Raw genomic sequence first — 24,277 nt, 5'->3', positions numbered from 1 at the left:
AAAATGTTACAAAACCATGAAAATGATACAGCAGTCTCTCAGTTAAGTTTTTAGCAAACTACAATTGAGCTTTTGGAGTAATGCTTAAATCATAATCACATAACGTTCCTTTCAAATCACTTCAATAGTTAAATATTAATAAGTTATATAAATATATAAGAACCATAGAGAGAAGAAAATAGAATATAAAAAGCATTTAATGCCATTAACAAAGAAAGAAAGCACTTCTGCAGGTGTACACAAGACGTTACATTATGGTTTAATTTATATTACAGGAGAATAAGAAAACAAAACCAGGTACAGAAATGGTCAGCCTTCAGACTAATGGCATGGAAAACATAAAACGCATTTTGCAAGCGTATCTTGCAAATCTTTCAAGAGAAAAACTTGCCATGCCATGTTTTTACATTTAATTTCTACTTAAAAGTATTGTTTAATCATATGCAGTCAATTTTAGAACTGGAAGCACCTTAGAAAACCCAAACTTCACTATAGACTGAAAAAATCTGTTGGGAGAGAAATAAGAACACTTATTTCTCCTTGGCAAGGATGACCTTAAATAAAATTAAATAGCAAATCACATGTATCAGTAGTCCTGTTGACATTTATCATCAGGAAAATGTTCAGAGGGCTAGATGAAGGTAAGATTAGTCTGCCTGGTAAATGTCATGAGACCAATGACAAATATTAAACATTGTTGCTCCTAAATAAAAGATACCAAATTAAACTGTTCCCATTTGGCACAATCTTTGTTTTTTCTTTTCTCCTTGGTAATGCCAAAGTGACACAACATTCGATCCTGAGCTATACTTCTATTCATTCTCTGACAGAATTATTGAAAAGCCTGTATCATTAGACATTAGTTGCCATTAAGCAAATTGGTTATACACTTAAATCTAATTGTTCCATGAGGATAGACTCATATCACCAAACTCTACATTTAAGACTTTCCTCATGCTGTGACAAAACCATAATAACATTACATTTAAGCATTAAAATGTAACATACAAAACACTTAAATGTACATTTAGCCAAATAAAATAAGCCACTTAAAACAACAACAACCCCGATGTTAGTTTCTTTCTGTCCTGACTGACCTGTGAAAAGACTGAAACAGGCGAGCTTCCCAAATGTGCGTACTAAAGCAGTTTTTGATTAAAAAATGAACACTGTCTTGTGCAGTGTTCTTCATACAACTGGAACCGATCAGGCTTACCAATCAGCACCACTCAGTCTGACGTTGTTCAACCCCTACATTTAAGAAAAAAAAAAAAAAAGATTTGGAAAGGCCAAATCTCTTACGGGCATAAATCTGTACCCATTTTCCGGATAGGTAAATGAGGCGCTGTTAGAAAATATACCATAATTTCATAGCGACATTTCCTTGCCAATAAATGACGTATAACAAGCTCAAATTATTAGCTAGCGTGGTCTGAGAGCTCAACCATTGGTTTAATCCCCTCAGTCTCTCAGCAGTAAATAGTCTTTGATAGTCTCAGGTAAAGGAAGCTCCTTTACAGCGGTGGGAAGGAACTGGACTCCAAGACTTTGACGGACAGCACAGCGGGCCAGGGAGCGAAGCGTGGGAGCCTGAGCCACCATGTTGGTCAGCCTCGCCAGCAGCTGGGGATCCTTACTCAGCTCCCTAGGGAGGGTGCCATCAGCCCGTCGGATCTCAAACCGCCCCGCTGCCCGGCACAGCAGGTCCAAGCACTCCTCCTCTTGTTCAGTACCCAGCCCCCGGGCCAACAGGGCAACCAGTCGGGAGATGGGGGTCTGGCCCTTCAGGTTGGTCACATGGACCTGGGCTCCGTAGTCTAATAGCACTTTGACACTCTCCAGGTTGCCCTTCATTGCCGCCCAGCTCAAAGGCGTGTCACTGTTGTAGTCCCTCGCATTGGGACAGGCCCCGCTCTCTAGCAGGGCCCTCACACACTCTGGGTTATCTTTAAAGGCGGCCCAGTGAAGCGGGGTGTCCTTGTTGCCATCTAGGGCGTTTGGGTGGGCTCCGTACTCCAACAGCAGCTCCACGCAGCTCTCGTCCTTCTCTGCTGCATAGTGCAGAGCGGTTCGGTTATATCCATCCAGAGCATTCACCTGATGGAGATTTAATGAAAAGAGACATTTTCGGCAAAGGAGTCAACAAAACATTGGGACATTTTTCAGTAGTGCCAGCACTGTCACCAGTACAAAGAGTTACTAATGCACCTAATGTTTCTGTCCAAGGATGTGCAGCGGCACACAGTACAAAGCGTTTGCAGCAACAAAACAAACAAAAAATGATGGAGGCCATACGTTTTTTTGGTCATATGGATAAGTGGGTTTTCAAAATGTAACTTTCCTCCACCATTTGAACTTACACCTCATTACAAATAAGAAACTCAAAATTCCAAATGCAAGGTGGTGTATGAGAGTTCCATGTGTAGGAGTCATCCATGTCGTACCTCTGCACCCTTCTCCAGCAGCAGCTCTACACAGTCAGCATCAGCGACCATACAGGCACAGTGGAGGGGCTTAAGTGTGCCATGCATCCGGTTCACATCAGCTCCCTTAGGACACATGGAGGGGTAAACTTTGTCAATACAACACTAAAAAGATGTTATTTATTTGAAGCTGGCCGAGAAGATGAGGCCTACCTTACGAATGAGATCCTCCACATTGTCGTGTGGGAATGAGCGAATGGCTGCGATGGTACGGATGAGCCGCTCGGACAAGGAGTATTTACTTTGAATGCTCTGCATGATGTACCACATAGTAGAGCTCATGTGTAACGGAGGACCATGGCACCCAGGCCGCGGCGACACTGAAGACACATTTGTAAAAGAAGTCGGGGTTAAAAAAAGACCCAATGGAGATGCCTGGACTTTCCCAGAGCAAAACATCACATTTCACTTTATCCTTTTTTTTGGACATGACTTTCCACATGGAGAGGTGTCATTTGGTTGTGCAACACAAATATGTAACGTTATTTACGGTCGTTACTTTCATTAAAAATAAGATGACACTACATAACTGGGTCCTAGCATCATTAATTACAGCGACATCTTAAATTATATGAATACAATATAAACATTAAAAAAGTTCGTTGAATGATGACAATAACGATTGTTTTATTTTTAAAACAAAAATTGCCCACACGTTTGGTAAATATACTCATTTGAGTGAAAATAGAGACGTTTAATGACACGTCCGGCTTTCCGTAAGAAACTATCGTAACATGACTGTCAGTTAGCGTTAGCTCACTTGACAAGAACACTCCACAACCAAATGTGAAGAAACACAACAGTGACACAAGTTTTGCACCAAGTGGCATATCTTCAAACGTACTAATACCCGTATTAGGCAAATCAAAAGAGCCGTTTGACGTTAACAAGTCGTTTTAGAGGTTTAAAAAAAATGCTCTGCAATATTTTCCCCGACAGCTAGCACCAAGTTAGCTAAACTAGTTAGCTAGCGAGCTAACGCTAAGGTTAGCGAGGAACAATCGACGGTCTATCCGAGAAAACATCGAGTGACATTCACTGTAAACACATGAGAGTAATTGCATCAACCATTTACAGATACACGAGGATAATTACACAACGTACGTTACCTGTTCTGGTCCTCAGTTTGAAGGTCTAGACAGCTAGCTGCTCGGCTCGACCTAAACACAAAACGTCAGCGCCCGCGGCCAAGCCCTCTGCCTCCAGCATGTCTTAACCTTATATTCTTTGTACAGGCCAAAACCAGACTTTACAATCAGCACAACACAACGTAACATCCGTTGTCACGGGTTAACCCGTACATTTAGTAACAAACTGTCAATGTACGCAGTGATAACTTCGCCGAATATTATATTTTCTGAATTGGAGAGATTAAGATGTCTGCTGACGCGAAGGCGCGTCTACAGAGAGCAATTCCTTTCCACAAATAGGCTTGTGTGACCGCAGCAGGCATCCAAAGGCATGGCGTGAATGTCCCTAGTCATGACCATGTTAAGGTAAAGTCCAACACGTGACTTAAAGTCAAAGACCGTCATGCGGTCCACTAATTTTATTTATATTATAAATAAAAAAATAATTAAAAAAGCAGAAACACCGACTCACAGGGAGCACAATTTGGCACATGTGAATAAATGTTATTAAATTGACATATTAATCCATTATTGAGGTATGACCTTTGCCTGACGTGTGCAGGATTCCTGTTGGTCTCGCTTCGTTACCTTGCAAACATGCAGAGCAGATAGCACAACTATAAAAGAGGGAGAAACAAAGCAGTGAAGACTTCTTTAAAACCGAAAGGCCTGAAACTGTAAAACAATTACATTACATCAATGCTGATTAATTAGTAGGAACCCCAATCAACCTTTGATTAGCATTAAGTGTACAAAACCACAGAAATAAGTGACACTGGAAAGCCAAATCAAAATAATTTATTTTTGGTGACATTTCATACAGTTCTAGGATTGTGTCTCAAACACTTTATTAATCCATTACTATATTTCCTTTTGCCACCCCTACCCAAATTAATAGAAAATAACCCAAACATATAAGGAGGAGAGGCTGCTGTAGGTATTTGCAAGCCTATTAACCATTATGTAAAATTATTTCACTTTAATCATGAGTAAATTTCTTACCAAAAAGAAAGTTTGCGCATTTATTTAATTATTCTAAATAACTAGCGGCTTATACTCAATGAAAATGAATTAGCAGCCCCAGTAGTGATTGTTTACTCATTTAACTGCATTGTTAAACCCAAAGTCAATGCATTAAGTATTTTCGCTCAGCTGACAGTTTAGAAATGTCCTGTGCGTGATTTTATTTTGTCAATGCGATTTCACACAACTTTGGGGAAACCAGCCTACCAAGATTGGGAGAAAAGCGTGCATCAGAATTTAAATAAATACATTTAAAAAAGTAATACATAGCGAGTCAAACTTCAAATTCTAAATCCTGTTTTTCCTCACACACACACACACAAAAAAAACCTCACCCTAACAGCACAAAACAATCTGGTGGATACCTGCTGTCCAACGGCTTCCTCCGTAAATTCAGTTCTAGAACAATTACATTCTCCCAGACACATTTTCTAGTGAAGGGTTTCAAAATATAGCATAGGCAACTACACCTAGTCTTCAAAATCCAGTTTCACTGGGCAAAAAGTTTCCCCAAGACTAAATTATTGAGCGGACCTTGTCAATAGAAATCAAAACTTTATTCTAGCACACTATGATCATAGGCAGCTGGCACATAAGACGCAAAAAATGTTCCAATCTTCTTAATACCACCGACGTGGCTGCCAAATGTCATTAATCGTTCACTCCTCAGTCTATTTTTTTTTTGACACTATGCCATTATTAAGAGTTCACAGATAAGCTTAACCTGGATATCCTGTGAAGTAGAAAATCCAATCCTCACCTAAACTACCAGGTGCACTGAACAGTCAAATGTTATTAACTCAATTCTTCCCCTCTTGGAAAAGGTGCCACTCCTCAACCAAATCAAAAGCCTGTAAACAGAGAACCTGACTGATAAACATGAAAATGTTCTGAAGCCATCAGTGGTTAGAGCTGAATCGGAAAAAGATTAAAGTCAACATGAAACTTGACCAGGCTAGCGGGTTTACTGCGGCTAACAAGGTAGTGGGCAACCCAAAGTGGATTTCAGGCTCAAACACAACCACACATGTGACTGCAGCGTACACCAACAGTTTTTGAAACTTGATCAAATTTGAGCCAATTACAAACGAGAATGAAAATACCGACATAAAACACATTTCATCAATATACATTAAACAACTCCACGGTTCAGTCTCTGGTGTTGGGGGGGGGGGGGGGAAAAAAAAAATCAATTTCATTACATCAATGCAACAGCACACTGTAGCACTTCAATCAGGTTGCTAAACAATAAATGCATACAGATATCAGTCAACCCTTCAGTCATACTTGCAAACCTAAGCACACAAGAAAAAAAAGAAAAAGAAAAAAACCTGATGTCTCATTGCGTGTTAGTGATATCTTTGTATATGTACATGACATATATGCATGTTATTTTCTTTTTAGTGCATAATGTTCTTGCAGACATCTAAAAGAAAGTTTTTAAAAAAAGTTAGAGGGCCGAGTACGCGGCCCGACATCCCACCTCTCCCTAGCCGAGCAAAGAGGAGACCGCCTCCAGATAAATCACGCTTCAATTCTTTTAAGCATTATGCTGGAGGCCAAAACCACATTTTTCCTTTCCACGCATTAAAGTTCTTCCGGGTGTCAATTTTCCCATTTGTCCAGGATGTGCCGGTCTCATTGTCATTTAGAAAAGCTTTTTCTTTGGACACGTCCCAGTGGGGAGGAAAGGCGGCTACCATAATGTTGTTGCTTTTATGTGATTCATTTTTATATAATTATATATATATATATATCCATGTATATATTCTTACATCTTCCCCCCCATTCATATCAAGTTTTTACTTTGGCGATACTGGTGGGATATTTTGCTCTTTGCCAGTGTGCCTGTAGCCCCCCTGCGGGGAGCTGCGTCGGGCCGGAGGCGGGCGCCTCTGGTCACGGAACTTGAGGCCCCCATTCCCCCTCGGGCCGTTGCTGCGGTAGTAGCCTTGAGAGTCACGTTCACGTGCCGGTCGGCTCTCCTTGTATTCCCAACCCCCCTCCCTGTCGTGGCCCTTCTCCTGCTTGTCTCCGGAACCGCCGCTGGAGCCCGGCTCCTCTGCCTTGTTCACACGCAACTCACGTAGCGGCTGGCCCGGCGCGGGACTCGTGGAAGCGGGGGCCGGGGCCGGAGGTGGAGGGTCCTTAGGTGGCCGTTGGCACACTTCGGCATAGCTGAGCTTACGTGGTTCCTGAATCGCAGCGGGGATAAGGCATTATATATATATATATATAAATATATTTGTTAAATAAATGTAGAACACAAATTGCTACATTGGTTTCCCTCAGATCTCATAATCTCAACGCTCATTGGGGTAGGAGTAAACATCCTGGGCATTTGGTGGTAAAGAATGGAGAGGAGATAATAGACACAGACAATGAAGAGAGACGGGTAGAGCGGAGCGAAAGAACCAAAGCCAGTCAGTCCACTACCTCACTTCCCTCTATGCGCAAAAGATCTCATCATCGGGAGACGACTGCTCGAGGGGCAGGCTGTGATTACAAAGACTCAGATCCTCACCTGTGCCGGCGCGGCTGCAGCAGGAGCCGGCGCGACGGGTGTTGCGGGCGTGGAGGCGGCAGGAGCCACAGCAGCAGCGGCAGTAGCAACAGCAGCGGTTGTTGTTGTTGTTGGTGGTGGTGGTGCTGCAGCAGCAGCAGCGGCGGCGGCGGCGGCGGCAGCAGAGGGCTGACGCCTGGAGCTAAGCACAGGTTGCGTGGTGGGGGGTGGCACCACGGTGGTCTGAACAGGTGTGCGTGGAGCAGCTTTAGGCGCTGGAGGCTCTGCCCGTTCAACTCTCCTCTCCTGGCGAGCAATACTGTCAGAACGAGAGTTTCATACAATCATGTTACTGTTTAGGCTTCAGGCACTAAATATCCTTGATTAAAATTGTAAATGGTCATACCCAGTAGCCGACGGTCCGGCTGGATGTGGAGAAGATTTCACTGCCGCCGGGGTGATGCTTGTTACAACTACAGCCTCCTCTGGGACTGGAGGTTGGCTTGAACCTGGACTCACAGCGACTTTGTTGACTTGTTCCGTCTGGAAAACGAAGAGGAGGGATGCAGATTACAACTATGAAGCACCCTCTCCTCAATGCAGTTCATCTGGGAGATTTGAAAACAACTGAAACTAGAGTTCTTCCTACCTTGTCCTTGTACAGACCGCGTACAACATCGGACATTCGGTTTTCCAGCACTGGCTCTCCCTGTGTACTGACCACGCAGCCGGGAAGTGGTGGGAAATTGGTAGCAGCCAAGTCAAACTTGGGTGGAGAAACCTTGACCTCCGCCAACGGGAACGGCCGCTGAGAAAGGGAATTAAAATCGAGCCAACAGTTCACGAGCGAGTTCATGGCTTAAATTGCTAACAATTATTTATTTTTTTTAACATGAAAATTTATATTTACAGAAATCCGTTCGTCTTCTCGCCTCCTCCGTGTTCCTCTGTAGGTTGTGCCCCGTCTAAGGTTCAAATAAGTGATCCGTCAGTCATTCAGCAACCAAGTGCCACTGCAGCCATTTAGATTCAGGTCAAATATCTTTACCTTCCACGTCCGGCCACGCCGCTGTCATCACTGGGATCGGCAGAGCAGGAGAGGTGTGAAAAGGCTGAATTCAGGTCCGATGCCGTCTGGGCGGCGGCGACAGTAGCAGCGGGCTGCGGACTGCGTAGCCCAGTCAAACTCTCCAAGGGGACGGGAGTTAGAGACGCCGAGGTCACCTCACCCGTCCTCACCTGCGGCTTTACGTGGTTTCTGTAGCAGAAAGATGTAAAAAAAATGTAAAAAGTGGGGGGGGGGGGGTGATCAAGGTCCACATGAATTTAAAATACTCTCGGCGCACACTGGTAACCAGTGTTTCCTTCCAGTTAGAAACCAGAGTGTTTAAAGTGTTTATTATACGGACATCATGAACGTGGCCTTAGGCCAACTATACCAAAATACTGAAACACTGGTGTTCAGTGTGTTGGAGGAATGAAACAACATGCAGTGTCTTTAGGGAGGGGGTCGTGTACGCATGCATTGAAGGGGATTGAAGTTGTGGACACTTTAATGGTGACATAATGTGCACAAACAAATCCTAACCCCATTGAGAGGAGGCTACGCCTGTGTAACCCTAACCCAGCTACTAGTATCTGATTGCAGCATATATAATGCTTTGGGATGGATATTGTTTGGAGCCATGACGGGATTCACGTGGACTTTACTTCTCACGAGTCTTTGACCCTCAGATCTCATAATCTGAACGCTCATTGGGACAGGAGTGAAGCTTCCGACTTTGGAGGGGGAAGGGTAGAGGGACAAAAAGGAAGAAGAAATGAAGCGGAGAAAGGTTGAACCAAAGCCAGTTACTCCACTCTCTGGTTTCCCCTCTATGCGCATATTGATCTCATCATCGGGTGCGACACGAGAAGAGTCCAGTGAGATATTCCTTTGTGAAGCTGTTTTTCACTTCAGAAACAGTGTGTCACCAGTTTGTGGATGATTTAAAGCGTGTGCCGTTGACCAAGACTCAACTCCTTTCAGCAATGTGTTATAGCATGTAACACACGCTGTGTATGGTAAGAGATGAGGGGAGCGATGAAGCTTATTGTACAGTATAACAGTGGTACCTGAAGGCATTTATTACATTCTTTCTTGAATAGAGGGGGACACTGTGGGGACAGTAAGAAGACAGGGAGTGAAGAACAATTCCCTGATCTGATGTTCATGGTTAAACATTATGCAACTGGTAAAATATTCCAATTGGATTATGTTTTTGGTAAATCACGGGCCGGGTTAACCCAAAGCTAAAAGAGAAGGATCAGAAATAGCATTAGGACTCATTCGTACTTACCGGTTTCTGTTGAATGGGCGGGTGATGTTTAGAGAACTAGAGCCAGTTTTGTAGTGACCGGCAGAGCCAAAACCATTCACAAAGCTGCTGTTGGGAAACGGAGCCTGCACAAGAGAAGAAAAGCCACACACAGTACTTAGACATGCACATCATTTGTCATGGTATTAATTCAGTTGCTTTACAAGTGTAAACTCCTTGTTAATAAAAATAAGTTATGTCGAGTGACAATTCAAGTTGCAAAAGAGAAAAGTCTTATTTGAATACCCATGATGCACTTCTCTTCAGACGTTTCAACAATGGCAAACAATTACCACTGAATGTTTTCAACTGGAGATGCGTGACAAGTGAATTCCAGAAAAGTAGGTGCATCTCACCAGAGGGGTTTCAAAATACGGCGTGGGCGAAGGTGTCCAGGTGGGAGGTACGATGCTGTAAACTGGGTACTGCTGCTGCGGGTAGACATGCTGCATGTAGAGCGGAGAGCTGTACTGGGACTGGCTCTGGCCCTGCTGAGCGTACATGCTGCTGTCCACGCTACGGTAGCCGTTCTTCGCAAAGAATGTGTTGATGGCTTTTATCCTGGCCTGTCCGCATGGAAAACCAGGGCAAGAGCAATGAGTGGTGATCTGAAAATAAACTTTCTGAAATGACTAGAGATATTTAAATTTGACTCACCATTATGGGTTTTCCCTGAAAGGTTTTCACTTCCTCTCTTAAATACTTGTATGCCTAAGAGGAACAGAAGGAAGAATCATGAGACAGTTCATCATGCCACCCAAAAACTCCAGTGAGGAGGAAAGAAGATTGAAGCGCTTTACCTGTTGAGCATCTGTGTCTGATTGGAATGTGATGTACCAGTTGTTGTTGTGTGCAAACTCAACACTTATCACCTTTGGACAGTTGTCATTTTTGAACAGTGACTCTACTTCCTGTAAATAACATACAAAGAACAGTCTCATACATCAGGTAAACCTCTACATCCTCAGTGTGAAGCGATGCTTCTGCGACGGGCTGTGTGGATACACAGGTTGGCTTTACCTCAATAGGTGTGGTTTCAGGGACCTCCCTCAGGATGATGATGCACCGCTTGTGATTAGGACGAACTTTCTCCCCTTTCTCATCAACTTGTACCATGGGAGAGGCTGAGGGGAATTAAAGGCATTTAAATCTAGACACATGAATATGCAGGTTGCTTGAGCATTTATCATCTCAATGTCTCTGCTTACATCTCAACACATCCAAGATGAGGTCCATGTCAGCAGTGAGGACCTTAACGCCCTCCATGCTGGCTATGGTCCAAATGGGGACAAACTGGTCACTGTCCATCTGTGACATCAGGTACAAATCCTTCGAGAGGTTCTCTCTGAAACATAAAGCAACAGATCAATGAAGATGTAGTCTACTCTTGACTTCGATATAACCAGCTTTCCAAATACTACAATAGAAATAAGGATAAAAAGGTGGATTGAGTGCTCTTCCCTCACCTGGAAAAATAAAACTCCAGCTCCTTCTTAAGACACTCCCGTAGATTTTCAGAGGAGATCTTTGATTGCTCTTCAGTTTTGAAATCTACAAAGAACCAAAAACTAAATTTCAGCAGGAATAGAACTAATAACTAAACTAATTTGCTAGTTTGCTGCTCAGCCAGAGTCATAATTTACATGTAAAGATGGGTGAATGAAATGCAAATAACTGCACAAGTAGGGTGTGGTCAAACAACAGCCAGGTGAAACTAGGAATACAGGATAATTCAATTTGGGGGGAAATGACCATCTTGAAAAGGACCATACACATTGGCGACCACTCAGTAAAATCACCTACTGAGGCGATCAGAAAACTTAGACTGACCTGTCGACGTGGAAAGCATATTGTGAGGAAAAACTCCCACAACAAATGTAACAACTATGCAATCAGATCGTATCAAATCAAAAAGAAAAAATGAATGTGACAAATGAATCCTTAGTTACGGTCAGTCAGTTCGGAGACGATTGCAAGTGACTGACCTGAAGTCCCTGTGGTGCACTCAGCAGGGGAAAAGCCTTCCTCCGGAGGGTCCATTCCATTTACTGCTATCTCAGCTGTTGGTGTGGCGCTGCCGTCTTTTAGGGTTGTGAATCCCACAGAGTAAGGCTTACATCCAGCAGAAGAAGGCTCAGAATAACCTGTGAACAAGGTAAAAAAAAAAAAATGTAATTAAGAACAAAACACTATTTTCAGGGCAGCATCACCCCATACATACATCTCCCAGTTAAGATATTTAATTAGGCTGATGGAAGTGTCTCTCACCCTCACTGATGTCAGAGGGGGGCCAATGAGGGCTGTTGTTAACAGCTTCGCTGGGGGCCACAGGCATCTCCTGCCACACCTTGGCATTCGGGTTCAAACCGGCGCCCTTAGAGGTGACCTTCAAAGCAGGAATAGCAGGATATGGCTCATTTAATTCATACACATTAAAGCAGGATTAATTTATTAGCTTGGACACGTTACAGTCACCAAAACATTATGTATACAATATTTTGCATGCAACGCTGGTAATTGTTTTAAAATGCTGCAACTTGAAATTTTATAAAATATTGACAGATTAAACACAAAAAAATAATCACATTTTAAATATTATCATGGATCGCATTCAATTTGCCATCTCATCTATCCTTGGCATCACACTTTTACAATGATTTTTACAAATAATTTTCCAAATACACAACATTATGGCCACTATTCAGTCAAGCCATTTTCTAATCAATATAAACACATTGAATTTACTTATATCTGATATTACACAATTAGCACTATTCTAAGAGATTGAAAACACACCTTTTGTTATTTGGATAAATATTACATCTGAATTGAGTTTGCAAAAGGCCTATCCATCAGAAAATGCACAGGGTGCTGCTCACATGCTGGCTACACCCAACCATACACCTGCAACCAAGTTCACTGATGACTTCAATCATGTGGGTGGGGGGGGGGGGTGTCACTAACAAGAATCACCTGATGCAGTCTTAGGATGGCGGGAACACCTGCATGCGATTGGGCTCCGTGGCCACTAATTGGAAACCAGAGTAAAGCAATGAACTATGCCAAGGAGGGCCCCATGATCACCCATAGACACAGATTACCCCCTAACAGCACCGAGTAGAAAGATTGCAACCACAAAATGTGTTTAGCAATAAATGTTTATTGATGATGTACATGGCTTTCATAAACATTAATATTTTTGGTGCACATTAAGGATTGGATCTGACTCTGCATTTCAAAAGTGGCCCTAGACTGGCAGGAGAAATCCTGAGCCTGCTAAAAGCTGTAGCCAAGAATAGATGCCATGCTGTACATATTAAGGCATTCCTATATTGATGTGAACAAATGAAACGTGGCTTTAACCCAAACAATGATTGCCACCCGCTGTGCACTACCTTAGAAATGCCAGTGGCTGTCATATTTACCAGCTTCTTGTTTTAAACATTGTCCCACGCACAGACAGGCAGATAACACCCCCTTTTACTCTTTTTAGCAAAAGCACTCTGCCTGAGAAGTACAGCTACGACTCTCATGATAACGTTACATCGAGCAGCATCTCTCCTATTTAGACGGGAATGGACGTGTCCCACGGTTTGGCCGGTGTGTCATTTTACAAGAGCATTTCGGAGCCGTGCAACTTGACACATGGTTACAATGCACGCTTGTGTGCTGCTGGCCGTGGTGAGCCAAGTAATGTCAGCTGACCGACCTGCGCAGCGCAGGCCAGATATTTGCAGCGCATGTCACTGCGCTAGCTCGGTTAGCTAACAAGTATCCTTAGTGAATCCACGTTTACCCTTCGTCCAAATAATCGAGTCATCGATCACCTAACGTTAACGAAAAACGCTCAATCGAGAGCGTCGCTTCAGATCCCACTGTCGCCACCCTGCAGTTGTGTTAATAACTTAACTTATAAGCTTATGATTACTCAGCAAACTACTTAATGAGCTTGCTTGTTGCAGATGGCTAAGCTAACGCTAGCTTAGCCATCTGTAGTGGCTGCGGTGAGGCGAGTGTAACGAGGAGCGGGTGAAATGACGCGCTTTAAGTTAGTAACGTTAAATGGGCCGTGCAAGTGCTTCCGTGTGTGTTCGTCATGAGGTTACGTTTCACATGCTAATTACCATTTCGCTTTCAAAAAAAACCAAACAACGGAAATAGTGCTGCCAAACAGAATGAGGATTGCAAATGTGTCTCGGTTGCGTTAATAGTAGCTGTTGCTTGATGAACATCGCTCCCCGTATAGCGGGGGCGTACTGTACTAACAGGTCCCTGAAGAGCAGCAGTCGCGTAGCGAGCTAGCTAGCCAGCTAGCTAAAGAAGGCCTCACTCACCATGCCGCCTGACCCTCCCTCGCTCCCCAGCGGAGCCTCGTCCTTCCCACCAGTCTCCGGTCCGGGATCAGCCTCCTCCTGCAGCTGCGGCGGCTCTCCGTTCTGATCTGAACTCATCAGCCGCTCCTGACTCACTTCCACTCCGTCGCGTTCTCCCGACCCCCCGCCCGCCACCACCTCTTTCCGAGGTATCGACTGGGTTCAGCAGTCAGTCCGGTTCTCTTCTGTTCGACGGATTGGCAGCAGCACTGTGAAACTAGCTTACTAGCTAGCTACCCGGCTAGCAGGTTGGCTACAGGCTAAAGCTAGCAACCTAGCGTGATATGAATCAACGGAGCGCGCTAACGCCAGCTAGCTCAATGAATCAAACGTGCACGCTAAGACAGTACGGGAATACGCAATGCCAAACCATGACTCTTCTTAGATCACAGTCCCCGCTGGCGTTTCATCAAATATTTCACCACACACCGGCTTCGTGAGGCGCATTCCTGACCGGGCGACCGGAGCGGACACAGGGGACACGCACCCTTCCTGAGCTCAGGCACACAGTCCGCCGACGTCCCGGCTACCACCGCGAGTTCTCGGTGACCTCTCCACAAAACACTTCCTTTTCCGGATCCTCGCTATAGTTTTTTTCCTTTATTTTTTTACATATTATTTTTTTTTCAGAGTTTTTGCGCGACAACGACGTTATTACAAAACGCATATCCAGTGGAGTACCAAATTTAAGAGTACATATAAGACTTTCTTTATTTTCTCATTTTTGTTATAATTGACACGATAAAGGGGCAATTTCATCTACTTTTATTCCAATATTTGAGCGTGAAAAAATAACAAGACCAAACCTTTTTTGGATTTCGCAAATAAAAAATAAAATCTAAAAAGATTATTTAAATATATACAACTCAAAATAAAATAAAAATAAAAACCCATTTGTAGTTGTGAATATCCTTCCAAGATAGTTTTGATAATTTAGATACTCAACAGGATTTTAGTAGAATGCATATGTAATGCTCCCAAAGGATGCCCTGTGATGTAATCATTATCGAATGATGAGCCACTGTAAACACTGAAGATAATCTGAATAACACTGATATTCATATCTATTTTATTATTTTTTTAGTAGATCACAGGGCTCCACTCCTTAGACTTACTTAATTATAAAGAAAACATGTTTGTATCATGATTATCATGATCATGATCATGTACTGGGCTTTTCAGGTTTAACCTCAACCTCACCCCTGTTGACTTTGACTACTTATCTCCAGATATCATGTGACATGCGGGACTGAGAGGGAGTTTATCTATTTTTACACTAGAGTCAAAAGGGACCTTAGAGCACATACTTTGAAATCACAAATAACAGGCCATAAACTAAATGTTAGACTTTCTGTTGCTTGTTAACTACAATCTGCTACATATAGAGTAAAAAAATAATAATTGAAAAGTACATTGTTAGCGTACCACAGATTACTTGTAACCCTTTTCATATTCACTTCATTAATAGGAATAAGTGGACACAAAAATGATTCAACATCCCCAGTATGTCTTCAATATTTGCAGAAAGATTGTTAAAAAGTGTTCTATCAGCAATCTTACTGTACATGTATTAGGATAATGTTTAAAAATATTATAATTATTTCAATAATTTCAACACAAATAATACTTTGGAAATACATCTTTATTGCTTTCTTGATATATGGTATCTGATGAAGCCTTTTTATTGGACTACAATGATGAGAAAAGATAAGACACCAGCTATTTTACCGAGCCATGTGGACAGTGAGTAGGACAAGAAAAATACTGCCTAGTGTTGCCTCGCTCTGTTCCCGAGCACAGTTTATTTTCCGAGAGGACTTCTCTTCTTGATCACATGCTCCATGTCGGTGTGCTCGGAAGTGTCTAGTTTGATGTCATACTTGGCCAGGATCTTCATGATGGGCCTAATCTTCAGCCACCATTGTGTCTTAGGTATACGGTGCCTGCGGCAGACAAAGGATTCATCATATAACATCCATAACACTGTCACTAGAAGTATGATAGGATATAGGGAAAACATGCATCTTACTCAAGATCTGTGTCTTCCTTCAGTGCAGAAAGAGGCTGGAAGGTGAGCGCCCTCTTCCTCATGCCCAGGACACATGCAGAGTCTGGCGTGTTTGCGAAGATGCGACCTAAAGGACACAGGTAGCCAAATGTTAATGTTGGAGATGGTATTCACATCCTTTACCTAAGTAAAAGTAGCAATATCATATTGTAGAAACACTCAACTACAAGCAAAAGCCACCCCTTTTATGCTGGCATTACTATAATCTCATGTGTGTTAGTGTATATGTTATTAATCTTTACATTTACTCAGGTATTCATTGAAAATGATACTTCAATGTCAAGGGGTCTTACCTGATTAATGGGGGATAAAATTATGTAAGCTAATGCCAAAAGTAAAATGACTTATTATGTCCTCTCAGAGTGTCATTATATAATTGGATTTTAATCATTGAAGCATTAGTGAAGGTGGCATTTTAAAGCTATTCATATACTATAAGCATAATATGTATAAGCTAATTATGTGTTTTGTGTATAAAATCTTCACCTGCAAAGTAATCAGTAAGCAGAGCTGTCACATACATGTTGTGGAGAAAAACAACCAATTCTTAAATTTAAGTATTACGTAAATATATTTAAATGAAAAAGTTCAAGTAGGTACAAATCAAAATCATACTTGCAGTGACTGTACTCCGTGACAAACATTTGATTTTGGGCCCACGTACCGTGCCTGTAACACTCCTTGAGTTTCTCAGTGAGCCACAGAACAGACTTGGCCCCCATCTTTGTGCCAAAGTTTCTGTCAAAGGGTGTTGGAGTGCCCCCCTGTACATAAAGGACAGACATCGACACATTGTTATTTTGCCCAAAAAAAGGACAGCATCTGATTCAAGCGGATCGGATGATTGGCGGCGTGAAATGACCTGCTGCATGTGTCCGAGGACGTTCTTACGGCAGTCGAAAATGCCTTTGCCCTCCTCTGAGTACAGGTTGAAGATGAAGTCAGTGGTGTAGTTGGCATTTGAGTTCTCGTTCCTATTGTAGAATGGAAAGTGTTGTAAAGCTAATGTTAGACATGTTTTAAATGCCTATATTGTAAACTCAGAAGTAACCCAGAAGCGTTGCTTCAGGCCCGACTGAAAACCAACCTGAGAATCAAACCTCTCTTCACTGTTGTCTTCATCTTATTCACAAGGTGCTGTACGTTCACCTGCAGACCACAGATCACAATCGGAAAACACATCACTCTTTGAACTTGCAACTGAAAACTGGACAAATATGTCACAACTGCAAGTCACCTCCAGATCTCTGATGCCAAATTTCTCTTCATAGATGTAGGCGGCATCAGCCCCGGCAGCCAGACCGGCCATGGTGGCCAAGTAGCCGCAGTATCCGCCCATGGTCTCAATGATGAACACGCGCCGCTTGGTCCCGGCTGCAGACTGCTTGATTCTGTCGCAAGTCTGCAGAGAAAAGAAAACAGAAAATGTATTTTACTGTGTATTTATTTTTAACATATGTGTGCATATCTGCTGCTGAGGCACTGACAGCGGTGATGGTGTTGAGGGCGGTGTCGGCGCCGATGCTGAAGTCGGAGCCGGGGACGTTGTTGGAGACGGTGGCGGGGATAACCACCATGGGAATGCACATCTCCTCGTATTTCTCCCTGGCCTGAACCAGCTCCAGGCCTCCCACGTAGGCCTGTAGCAGCGTAAGGAATCATTCGTTGCAGTGGGGTTTTTTTGTTTGTTGATCAAGCAACAATGATATGCCTTCTGGTTTTAAAAGATGAAGATTGTAATCTCTTTACCTCAAAGCCACCGATGATCACTAAAGCGTGGATGTTAAACTTGGCAATATTCTCACTGATTTGCTCCAATATTTTACCAGGCAGAGTTCTTTGGGGAAACAGAAACAAATCACACAGTGAGAGTTTTAATGTGGTAATAAAAACTCTAAATGGTGAATCTATTGTCATAGTTTTTGTATAGAGCCAATCCTAGTCTTAACAGGGTCATTAGGGGATTTGGTGCATTGCACAAAAATATTTCTGCAGTGCTAAAGAGACACACACTGCCTTTTCTCCTGCTAAGCCCTTCATCTGTAGCCCCACTTAAAAAAAATAGTCACAACTTGTGTTTCACCTCTTGGTGCCCAACATTGAGCCTCCTTTTCCAGTCCAGCCAGTCACTGACGTCCAGGTTATAGGTTCGACCTGCACTGAGAAGAGTACTGTACTTCATAAAACCAATATAATAAAACATGAGCTATTTGGACTATTTGGACGCAGAGACAAATAACTGTCTTTTTCTTCTCTGCATATACTGTATATATGTAAAAGTACAAACAATACTATGTTATAAGAGCAAACGTCTGTTTGTGCTCATCAAAGCATTGTGCGTTTCATCTGATTACCTTAATGTTTTGACACCATGGGTCGATTAGCATTTGTGTTACTTTACTCTTTGTATAAATTTCACCAAATTCTGCCACAATGAGGTGTGGATAAAAAAAGGGAAATGCACTGTGACCTGTCCGTGAGCCAGTCCATCAAAGCCGTCCTGGACAGCCAGCATCGTGTGGCCCTGGATGAGGCCCATCCTGACCGCTGAGCGGACGGCGGCGTTCATACCGGCGCAGGGAGCGCCGACGTTCACTATGGCCACGTTGATGTTGCTCTGGTCAGAGAGAGAGAGAGAGAGAGAGAGGGAGAAGATGACACGACACGTTGTGGTAAACAGTCATTCAGCCCGGCTTAGAAAAAGGACTGTCCTTACCTTCACATCTGGCGGGTTGATGTGGGCCAGCAGCTTGTATGTGTTCCAGTTGTTCTCAAAACTCCTGCACGACATAAATAAGGTGTTGAGAACTCTTTTCTTTTGTGAGAATTTGAATTGTTGTATCAATCTCTATCAATCAGTTATAACATTGATTCTTTTTTAAAATAATTGTATTACAATATACTTTACTCTGCATATTTGATTTGTTCAATGCTTTGATACTGCTTCCAAGAACCCCAGCATACGCCACTAGTTTATAGTAGATTGTTACAGTATTTGTTTAGAATAAATTGATAAATTTGATCAAATTAAAAGGGATATATATTTTTAATAAAATTTAAAATGACGCATGAAATTTTCCAGGTAGGAATCCAGTTTCTTGTCTTATGATTAACAAATAAAAATGAACCTTTTATGATGAATTAATTGAATTGTTTGTTACACTTGCATACCTTGGGAAATACTTACTTTCCTCGGAGCTTGATGGCATCCTCAAATCTTCCTTCAGCCATGGCGGTAGTTACATCTTTGGTCTGCAGCAAAGTGAGCGACAGAGAGACGGTACAAACATTCCTCACCGTAGTGTCAGTGCACATGTGCAACTACATGGTTTCACGTACCACTTGCACACACTCCATGAGCGGCAGTCTGATTGCCTGGTTCCCCGAAAGGCTGACAACACAGGCGGGAGTCTGAGGGGTGGCCTCCAGCAGCGCCATCACCGCCTCCACACCCATCCGGCTGCCCTGGACGACAGAGAGGGAGGGTTAGATCATCAGGTGTGTTTGATCATCATAGACATTTCTTTATATTTAGTGTTGTAATGAGAAACCTACCAGGATTCTGTCAAAGGCGGAGGGTGTTCCACCTCGCTGCACGTGCCCAAGAACAGTGATGCGCGTATCAAAGCCGAGCCTGTCAGTCACCAGCTGGGGGGGAAAATACCATCCATTTGTTGGTACGGCTCGTTGTCTGAGCAACTTAGAATCACACATGCCCTACTTGCTTGCCTGCTTGATCTGGTCGGATGTAATGGGCTTGCCATCTCTGCTTATCGCACCCTCAGCCACAATGATCACATTCAGGCGAGAACCTCTGGACCTTTGCTAGAAAATAAATTACATTACACAAAATTTTAAAAAAAATTGTGTTTGGAGCGGGAATCTCCATCGGCAAAGAACGACCCACATACGTCTGCCAGCCTCCTACACAGGTGGTTCTCCCAGTCCTCATCTGGGGGCATCTCTGGAATGAACACCCAGTCTGCACCGCAGGACAGAGCCGACACCAGGGCCAAGTACCTGCAGACAGAAAAAACAAGTTTACCGTTGATTATATAATAATTAATAATATTGTTTTTATTCTGGCTTTTAGTACTTATTGTTGCAAGCGTCAGCTAAATGACATGTAATGTAATGTAGTAATACATGTTTATTGTGACAAAGTGACAAATGCATTACATTTTTCTTGTGACTTGACAGTAGTTAGTAATGCTTAAGTAGAAATAGAGCAAAATTATTCAAAATATATTCTCTTTTGGAACACTGTTTACTAAACACATGAACACCCCCCCCCCCCCCACATTAATGAACCAAGCACAAAAGGTACTGACCCACAATGTCTGCCCATCACTTCCAGGATGAACGTCCTCTGGTGGCTGTGAATGAGATGCATTTTGTAAAAATGGGGAGAGGAATTGAAAATAATACATTATACACACCCAAAGAATAACAACTCAAGTTACACAAGAGATATTTACTTCACTTGTTGCATGTGTAATTTACTGCTGCATTGATCTAATTTACTCCTTGTTGAATATTAAAGGAGGAAGGGTCACGGTGATGTCTGACCTCTGTGCGGTGGTGGTGATGGCGTCCACCACCTCGATGATGCGGTGAAGGGCGGAGTCAGTGCCAATGGTCATATCTGTGCCGCAGAAGTCGTTGTCGATGGACCCCACCATGCCAACGATGTTGAGGTGGGAAGATTTCTTGGCTTCTGTGTCGGTGATCTTACCTGCATCAATAAAACAATGAAAACACTGAAAGTATCCCTGAAGAAAAAACATTTTGCCCCTTGAAAGGTATTTCTTCCTTCACTCACAGATGCTATCGCCGTTTTTTTAATGAACCAAGTTATCACGGAAGTGTGTTTTATTTACCTCACTGTCAAAGGTGGCATGCCATTTTTGAGTGTACATGGCTTACACATTTGTTTAAACACCTTCCTAAAACGGTCCCATCTTTTATTGGCGTGTTCAGGGTGTACAGGCTCAGATTGTTACACAGCTGGGGAGACCTCCCCATTCTCACAGCCACACTAGGCTTGTCTCCTTACCAGCTTTGACGAGGTCACCCAGCAGCCCGCTCCACTCAGTCCTGAACTCGTTGGCTCCGGTCAGACTGCCGTCGCCTCCGATCACGCACAGGTTAGTGATGCCCAGCTTTACCAGGTTGCAAGCTGCCTTCGTACGACCCTCTCTGGTGCGAAAGTCCTTGCTACGGGCGCTGCCGATGACAGTACCTCCCTGACAAGTGAAGAGGACAAGGTGCACCAACATTTTTTGGCTTTGAAGGGAAAAAGATGCAATGATGCAGCGATGGCTGACACAATGTTTGCCTGATATTACCCCTCAAATCAACATGAGCTGATCACGTCGGGCTCTGGGTAGACACTTCAAAGGGAATACCCTCGAAATGTACTGACTTTCACACACTTTTTCAATCTTAGAACGTCATTCCCTCTTGACTCGCCGGGCCTCTTTATTTATACAACGCAGAAGGTTTAGAGAAATGTGAAGCAGTCATTTAATATTGCCACTTTAAAAATGCATTTCTCGCGCTACTAGCGCTTCACAGTGTGAAATGTGGAGGTATGTTTAATGGCCAAAGGATCAGTTCATCTCTCTGTTGCCACGTCCAGCCCGGCCAATACACAAACTTTTAAACTAGTTTTGATGCATCTGCCTGCAGCAGCCCCCCCCCCGGATACAACACAGGAGGATACCATTTTGTGGTCCTGTGCCTACGGTACCAGACACACGTTTGTAGGCATTATCAGGGCTTCTAATGGAGACACAGCTGCTGCTGCACTTTTAACTGCAAGACTCATACCTAATTTGTCTCTGTTTTGTCTTGTTTTATAATAGAATAGTTTGTGTGCTGTATAAGTGACACTTTGCAACAGTATGAACACAACTTGTTGTTTTCACTCACCAGCTGAAGCATCATGGACACACTCTCCCATGTGGCAGGGCAAATGTTGTCTCCTCCATCCACTAGGCCCTGGTAGCCCTGCAGACAAAACACACTCTTGTTTAATCTGGATACGGTTATGATGCCCGATGTACCACTCAACCCTGCACTGTTACAAAAACCTGTATCTTTCTTTAGGCGACACGGGACACAAAAATATAAAACATTAAATACCCCCATGAAAAGTGCCCAGTTGATTACTTATTTAAAGGGGGGGGGGGGGGGGTTGGGGTATCTCTTTGCATCAATCCACAAATCAGAAAATACAGACAGCAACCTTGTTTTCAGGTATGAATGTTCTATTTATCAGGCTATGAATAATACATAAACAAACTTATGTAACTTCAGAATATAGATAGCGATACAACTGGAAGGTTTGGTCAATGCTAGTAAAGGGGAATTCAGGCCCAGAACTGATTATGAAGACGGCCTTGAAAGTTATGTGTTCTGTAAAATCAGATGAATGTAAAGATATCTCCATTGAAAGTTGTATTTTCATGACAGTAAGACAATTTTTCTTCTGTGTGTAAATAAGTAAATGAAACAGTATATAATGGTGACTATTGGTAAACTTGGTAAAGATAATCTGCAGACGTAAATAGATAAAATAGTGATAGACACTTAAATGTGTATTCTGTAGGTTTTCTTACAACTAGTCTAAAAGAGGACCTCTTGTGGAAGCAAAATATCCCAATTGTCTAACTGTTTCAATGCATGAAAAACAATGGTGAATGTGAAGAAGCCTTTAGTCTTTACCTCATGGACGAAGAAGACTTTGGCTCCGGTGTAGAGACCAACTCTGACTGTGGCTCTCACCGCAGCGTTCATACCTGAGACACACAAACAAACAAACAAACGTGAGGACTGAGGTCATATTATTGGAGAATGTGAGACTCAGTTTTACACTTCCTGTGAAATATCAGCTTAAGACTCAACCTTTAAGTGACCTGTACATCACAAACAGATGGGTCAGAAATAGCCAAATGGAAAGGACAGCAGCGGTATTTGTGGGACTGTATGCCTTGTGCACTATACTGCCCCTGGGAGCCCAGTACACTAAATGCCAGAGTGTGAGGTTGTGTTGTGGCAGCTTTGCATGATGCAGCTCTTGTTTCACCAGACAGCAGCTGTGGATGGACGTGTTAGGGGGGCGTTTCTCTCCTCAATACCAGAAAAAGGTCAACGTCACTAAAATTAGCCCCAAATAAATACAGTACGCATGCAGATAACATCAAGGGTTGGACTCGGGTTTAGAGAGATCCCACGAGATCATGCAATAAATAAAACAAATAAAAGAAATCCAAAAACGTCCTGTAGAGTTGATGATGAAACGTCCCTTAAGTTTCTTAGACGAAATGCAACCTGTACATATGACGTCTAAACACTGTTAAAACTTGACTCGTGTTTATGCTCATAATCGGCTACGTATTGTATTTTGTCATCTTTCAGTTCACATAAATATCACAAATATATATAGATCAAACACTGGTGGTTGTCAAACTGAGAAGCAATCTTTCTTATCTTTCTTATCAAGACACAGAAAATACATCAACCTCCAACAGTCGGCCCTCAACTGGGCCGCTCTGACGTGTTGGAAAAAGGCCGTTCGCCCTTTCTGTTATTTGACGCCTGAGCGTAGTTCAGGTGTCATGCAGAGCATTAACGTGATACTTCATTGGCCGTGTCGGAGGCCTCTTCCAGCTGGTTGGGATTCAGCGTTGTGCTCACACACATCAACGGGGGGGATCTCAAAACGAAGTCCTGATGAATTACTAGAGACTCTGCCTACCTTGGGCGTCTCCTCCCGACGTCAGCACGGCGATGGAGCGACCGAGCCCCATCTTTGTGGGGTCAGTGGCTGGATGGAGATCCTTGGACATGATTATAGGAGTGTGGGGGGGGGGGGGGGGGGGTCAAGGGGAAAGAAAAGGAGAGAGACCAGAGCTGCTTCACTCTCAAGGAGGAAGCAGTGAGGGCACAGGCTTTATAGGCTAATGTTCCCGTAGCCCCCTCCCACTGACACCCTCCACCACTCACTTACAACTCTACTAAATATACCACCTGCAGGGGACAGGGACAGGGACGGGGGAGGGCACAATGGCACATGGCACTCTCGTGACAGAAAACCGCTTGAGCGCATTTCAGATTCAGCACATTGCAGTCCACACTAACAAAGCAACCAAATATTAAAAGGATTTTGAGATATTTTGGTGCACAGTAACTTAGTATTAATGTGGTCTTGTCTCTAAACCAGGATACCAGGATGTTCACACCTCGTTCGGACCTTGTTGCATGTTTCAAGTAAATGCCTTGAACTCTGCATCTGGTACTGCGGCAAGGCAAGCTTTCTGATCCTGTTCCATGTAA

At 43.2% G+C, this 24,277-nt stretch overlaps 3 protein-coding genes across 5 annotated transcripts; all 3 read right to left on the bottom strand.

The window, feature by feature from the left end:
* Positions 1–303: 303 nt before the first annotated feature.
* asb8 (ankyrin repeat and SOCS box containing 8) lies at positions 304–3,939 on the bottom strand. 2 transcript variants are annotated; one of them, XM_037480715.2, is made up of 4 exons: positions 3,588–3,939; positions 2,637–2,803; positions 2,445–2,549; positions 304–2,097 (listed from the first exon to the last, which is right to left on the bottom strand). In XM_037480715.2, the coding sequence occupies exons 2-4, from the start codon at positions 2,763–2,765 to the stop codon at positions 1,462–1,464; spliced, it is 870 nt and encodes a 289-aa protein (XP_037336612.2). In that variant the 5' UTR covers positions 2,766–2,803; positions 3,588–3,939; the 3' UTR covers positions 304–1,461. The 2 variants fall into 2 exon arrangements, with proteins under 2 accessions (XP_037336612.2, XP_037336613.2); XM_037480716.2 differs by having other exon boundaries at positions 3,593–3,932.
* A 457-nt stretch (positions 3,940–4,396) lies between these two features.
* larp4aa (La ribonucleoprotein 4Aa) lies at positions 4,397–14,448 on the bottom strand. Of its 2 annotated transcripts, XM_037478916.2 has the most exons (17): positions 13,831–14,448; positions 11,765–11,882; positions 11,482–11,640; positions 10,963–11,047; positions 10,705–10,841; positions 10,517–10,620; positions 10,297–10,407; positions 10,154–10,207; positions 9,853–10,062; positions 9,479–9,582; positions 9,255–9,296; positions 8,188–8,397; positions 8,050–8,104; positions 7,789–7,947; positions 7,546–7,682; positions 7,161–7,458; positions 4,397–6,831 (listed from the first exon to the last, which is right to left on the bottom strand). In XM_037478916.2, the coding sequence occupies exons 1-17, from the start codon at positions 13,945–13,947 to the stop codon at positions 6,439–6,441; spliced, it is 2,493 nt and encodes an 830-aa protein (XP_037334813.2). In that variant the 5' UTR covers positions 13,948–14,448; the 3' UTR covers positions 4,397–6,438. The 2 variants fall into 2 exon arrangements, with proteins under 2 accessions (XP_037334813.2, XP_062420388.1); XM_062564404.1 differs by lacking the exon at positions 9,255–9,296 and having other exon boundaries at positions 13,831–14,447.
* Positions 14,449–15,493: 1,045 nt separating this feature from the next.
* On the bottom strand, positions 15,494–23,809 carry pfkma (phosphofructokinase, muscle a). Its single transcript, XM_037478915.2, has 22 exons — positions 23,700–23,809; positions 22,667–22,740; positions 21,872–21,949; positions 20,994–21,183; positions 20,507–20,672; positions 20,269–20,313; positions 19,849–19,957; positions 19,667–19,762; positions 19,493–19,585; positions 19,277–19,402; positions 19,125–19,189; positions 18,654–18,717; positions 18,408–18,554; positions 18,021–18,091; positions 17,687–17,774; positions 17,425–17,577; positions 17,175–17,339; positions 17,025–17,086; positions 16,800–16,911; positions 16,602–16,701; positions 15,899–16,004; positions 15,494–15,812 (listed from the first exon to the last, which is right to left on the bottom strand). Exons 1-22 carry the CDS (start codon positions 23,788–23,790, stop codon positions 15,671–15,673), a joined length of 2,343 nt encoding a protein of 780 aa, XP_037334812.1. The 5' UTR covers positions 23,791–23,809; the 3' UTR covers positions 15,494–15,670.
* Between the last annotated feature and the right edge of the window lie 468 nt (positions 23,810–24,277).

This window comes from Pungitius pungitius, chromosome 1 (assembly GCF_949316345.1).
Source record: "Pungitius pungitius chromosome 1, fPunPun2.1, whole genome shotgun sequence".
NCBI lineage: Eukaryota > Metazoa > Chordata > Actinopteri > Perciformes > Gasterosteidae > Pungitius > Pungitius pungitius.
Note: the sequence above shows the minus strand (reverse complement) of the source record. Positions and strands in the feature narration are given on the sequence as shown.